Source organism: Chrysochloris asiatica, unplaced genomic scaffold, assembly GCF_000296735.1.
Source record: "Chrysochloris asiatica unplaced genomic scaffold, ChrAsi1.0 scaffold00032, whole genome shotgun sequence".
NCBI lineage: Eukaryota > Metazoa > Chordata > Mammalia > Afrosoricida > Chrysochloridae > Chrysochloris > Chrysochloris asiatica.
In genome coordinates this window covers 21,534,228-21,538,709 of record NW_006408550.1, presented here as the reverse complement: position 1 = coordinate 21,538,709, position 4,482 = coordinate 21,534,228, and the positions used below count along the sequence as shown (strand labels likewise).

Sequence of the window (4,482 nt, the reverse complement as noted above, 5' to 3'; positions counted from 1 at the left end):
GGATAGCCACAGACAAGTTCTCTCAGCAACACACTTGTTTTAGTCTCATTTGAGTACCTTCAAAAAAGTATACTCATGGTAGAGCCTTGTGCCCCCATGGCCACCTGCATGGCTGCCATGCTGCGACGGCCACCATAGCCCGCTGCCCTGAAGCCACTGCCACTGCTACTGTCGCCGCTATCTCTAGACCAGTTGTTTGATTAGGCCACAGTCTTCAATGAGTAAACACATTCCTCCGTTTTGTGGCATTCTTGGTCACACATTTACGGAGTTTCTGAAGGGCAGTGGAGATTACTGCCAGGTACAGCAAGACTGCTATGCAGACAAGTGGACTGTAGAAATTTATTACTACTCCACCAAGAAGCCCCCATAAGAGCAGTTAACCCAGACACAGAAGGGTTGAATTGAAATCCCCAGAGCAATTTTCAAGAGTTCTGACCTGAATGAGGTAAACCTCAGTGCACTTCCTTTCTATTGCCTCAGTATTACTGGATTGTAGAATTGCTGCTTCTTGTTAGGAGGTTCATTTCATTTCCCATTCCTCCCAACACCAGACTGAAAGTACTGAGAACTGCAAGTGGAGTCTTTTGAAGTAGACTTCAGTTTCTTTACATCATTTCTGTATTCACTTTTTAAAATTCTTTCATAACCCTGTTGAATTTTTAAAACGAAATCAACATGTCTCAAATGAACCATCCAGCTCCCGTGGAAGTCACACACAAGAACAGGGGATTTCTTATTATACATAATCCAACCAATGTGACCTTAAATAAATGTTTAGAGGAACTTAAGAAGTATGGACTTAATACAATAGTAAGAGTATGTGACTCAACTTATGACAGTGCTCTTGTGGAACAAGAAGGCATCTGTGTTCTTGATTGGCCTTTTGATGATGGTGCACCACCATCCAATCAGATTGTTGACGACTGGTTAAGTCTTGTAAGCATTAAATTTCGTAAAGAACATGGTTGTTGTATTGCTGTCCATTGTGTTGTAGGACTTGGGAGAGCTCCAATGCTGGTTGCCTTAGCATTAATTGAAGGTGGAATGAAATCTGAAAATGCTGTATGGTTCATAAGACAAAAGCGACATGGAGCTTTTAATAGCAAGCAACTTTTGTATTTGGAGAAGTATCATCCTAAAATGCTTTTGCACTTCAAAGATGCCAGTGGTCATAGAAACAACTGGTACATTCACTACAATGGGTGCCTGATGGCATTACTTTGGAAGTGGAACTTGAGACAGGAACTAATTTTTCATGCATATTTACCAACATGTTGTTGTTGTTAAGTGCTATTGAGTCAATTCCGACCAATAGTAACCCTATATAAGGTTTCCAAGGAGCAGTTGGTGAGTTTGAACCACCGACTTTGCAGTTTAAACGACTTGACAGTCTGACGCGTTAGCCCACAACACTACACCAGGACTCCAATAAAGCTTCCCTAGGCTTTATTGAAAGCAGCTTTGCCAGGCTACAAGCTTGACAGAATTGCAGTCAGCCTATCTGGACATTTCGCAAAGGTTTCTTACTCTTCAGCATTTAAAATGTTCTTATCATTTGTGCCAGTTGACCTTTCTTGAAATCATGCAGTATCCTTGTAAGACTTTAAATATATCCCCATGTCAGAATCTTATCAATATATAAGAAATTTAGCATGATTAAGTGCCAAAATACCCAGCACAATATGTGTATATTTTTAGCATCATGCAGAACTAATAAATCCCAGCAACTATGAACACTAGACCTTTATGAGATTTATTCCTTCAATCATTTCAAACTTTGAAGATTGAACCCATATGGTTATTTGCCTGCTCGGATTCTGTTTATATCTCCCCCATTTGTACCAGTATACAACAGGTTTACTCAATTGCTGATTTTTTAAAAAAAAATCAAATCTTAACAATGATTATTTAATGTCTTTCTATAAATTTCATTTTGAAAAAACCTACATTGTACAGAAGCACATGTCTTTAATGTCTCCAGACCAAAAAAAAAAAAAAAAAGGCTTACGGCTTACTTTTAATTTAATGTTTGCACTTAGGAGGTGTGAAACTTAACAGGGAGGAAACTATTAAATTTTTAATGAAAATGTTGCCTTTTTCTTGTGTAGAACATGTAGAATATACTCTTTGATTTAGTAAATATTTTTTAAGAGGTACAAATGCTTTGTTATTATAGCTAAAACTATTGTTAATCATGCAATTTTTAAATCTTTGTGATTTTTTTTGCTCAACAATTGGAAATAGTTTACCAACTTTGTTTGAAGTGTGATTTCTTTTTTCTCTTTTCTAATCTCTTCCAAAAACAAAAGTGGATTTCTGCTAATGAATAGAGCACACTCTAATTTTTATATGCCTTTTGAGCTGTATAACTTAATATTTGGATACTTGATAATGTGTTTTATTATATAATTGGTAAAATAGTGATGTGTATTAATGTTAGTTCAACCATATATTTATACTGTCTGGGAATGTGTGGTTATATTTCTGTGGGAGAAATAATTTTTCAGTTTTTACCAGCTTGTAAAAACCTACAAGAGCTTAAATATCTAAATAAATGATGAAATGTAAACAAATTAAAAAAAAAAAAAAAAAGGATACTCTTTGTGTCATAGAATAAAATAATTTTGAGGTCAGGGCTAATATCAAATTTTAAACAAAACTCAAGTGAATATCTTACCAAATCATTTAAGCTTTGTGACAAATTTAAAAGCACGTTGCCCCTTAAGAAACAGTAGTTTTTAGATGACTCACATGTCTTTAGGAAGGTCAGGAAGACCTTTAAGATGAGTTAAGAGAGGCAAGACCATCAACTTCAATGAATGAAGATACTGTGGATAAAGACCAGAAAATGGTGGAGTAAGACTGTAGTTACCAATGATGTGATAGTTACTAAAGTGGGAATTTCACATGTTTTAGCATTTTCCATTTTAAGCAAGTACCTTGGCCTTAGCAAGCTGTTGGCTGATAGATGCCAAAGAACTGATCTTTTCATCTGTCTTTAAGAAAGATCAAAGCTAATAAAGATAGTTTACGGAATAAATTGTAACCAGGAACAAATCTTAGATTTACCAAGATGATCCAGAGAGCAAAGTCAAGTCAAAACAGTGGCTTTGGAGGGGGTCTGCTGGGTCAGTAAAATTCAAGGCAGAGAGGTCAACTCAGAAGGTTATGGTGTCTGGTGGGATTCCAAAGGGTCATTTTGGTATGTTTTCTTCATGGATAGAGGATGATCAGGGGGCTTATTTGGAATAACTTTTAATCAATGAAGTGAATAGAGTTAAGTGTTTATAAAAATTATATTCTAGACTGCTTTAGAAGCCTTAAAGGGCCAGGAACCAAGCACAGGTTTTTTGTCTTTGTTTTTGTTTTGAAACCTTTTCTTGTGAATTGAGTGATGGTTTACAGAGCAGATCATCAGTTTTACTTTCAACAGATCATATGTGTCTTTCATTTCAATGATTGCAAATCCTTCCACAGAACATTCCTTATCCCAGTTCCTCCCTATGATTCTTTTTCCATTCAGCTATCTTTTCCCACACTTCTGAATGTTTTTCTTAGTTAAATGCTGCCATTTTCATCTTAAATGGTTGACCATTCCATGGTTTTCATACCTCTCTAGTGTTGTGACCCTTGCTATGTACTATCTACTACTTGGCTGGAAGTTAAGCCATGAAGTTGAGTTCAGTTCCAGACCTGAAGTCTGATCGAGATCCATGCACAGTTCTTGATAGGCTCATAGAGCTGGAGAAGAGGTGAGAGCTCCACAGAGAATAGGCAGAACACTTGGGTAAGCTCAGAGTGAACTGAAGATCTATGCCACCACACATCACAGTAACTACTAAAGGTGAATGTTTGAGAAGCATAATTTAAAAAAGCCATTCATCAGGCTGATAGGATAGTAAAACTCAGATGCTGCCATCAGAGCGGTTAACAATGACAATGTTGTTGTTTTCAAGTGCCGTTGAGTTGGTTCCTACTCATAGCAACCCTGTATAGAGTTTCAAAGGAGCAGTTGATGGGTTTGAAAAACCAACCTTGTGGTTAGTTGTTGTTGTTTGGTGCCATCGAGTTGGTACTGACTCATAGCACAGCAGAATGAAACACTGCTCGATCCTGGGCCAACCTCACTACTGTGGCCGTGCTTGAGTCCATCGATGCTGCCACTTGGCCAATCCATCTCGTTGGGGGTTTTCCTCTTATTCTCTGACCCTCCACCTTACCAAACAGAATATCTTTCTCCAGCGACTGGTCCCTCCAGACAGTATGTCCAAAGTATGAGAGATGAAGTTTGGCCATCTTGGCCTCCAAAAAGCACTCTAGCTGCACTTCTTCCAAAACAGATCTATTGGTTCTTTTGTCAGTCCATGGCACTTTCAGTATTCTCCCCCAACACTATAACTCAAAGGCATCAATTCTTCTACAATCTTCCTTATTCACTGTCCAGCTTTCGCATGCATATGAGGTTATTGAAAATACCAT

The 4,482-nt window shown here is 37.6% G+C and overlaps 1 protein-coding gene across 1 annotated transcript in view; it reads left to right on the top strand.

Moving 5' to 3' along the window:
- Positions 1-678: 678 nt before the first annotated feature.
- The window catches only part of LOC102827857 (protein tyrosine phosphatase type IVA 1-like), a 19,564-nt gene continuing 15,760 nt past the window's right edge, over positions 679-4,482 (top strand). Inside the window, exon 1 of the mRNA XM_006859369.1 lies at positions 679-1,187. Coding sequence (XP_006859431.1) covers positions 679-1,187 — 509 coding nt within the window. The remainder of the gene's footprint in view (positions 1,188-4,482) is intronic.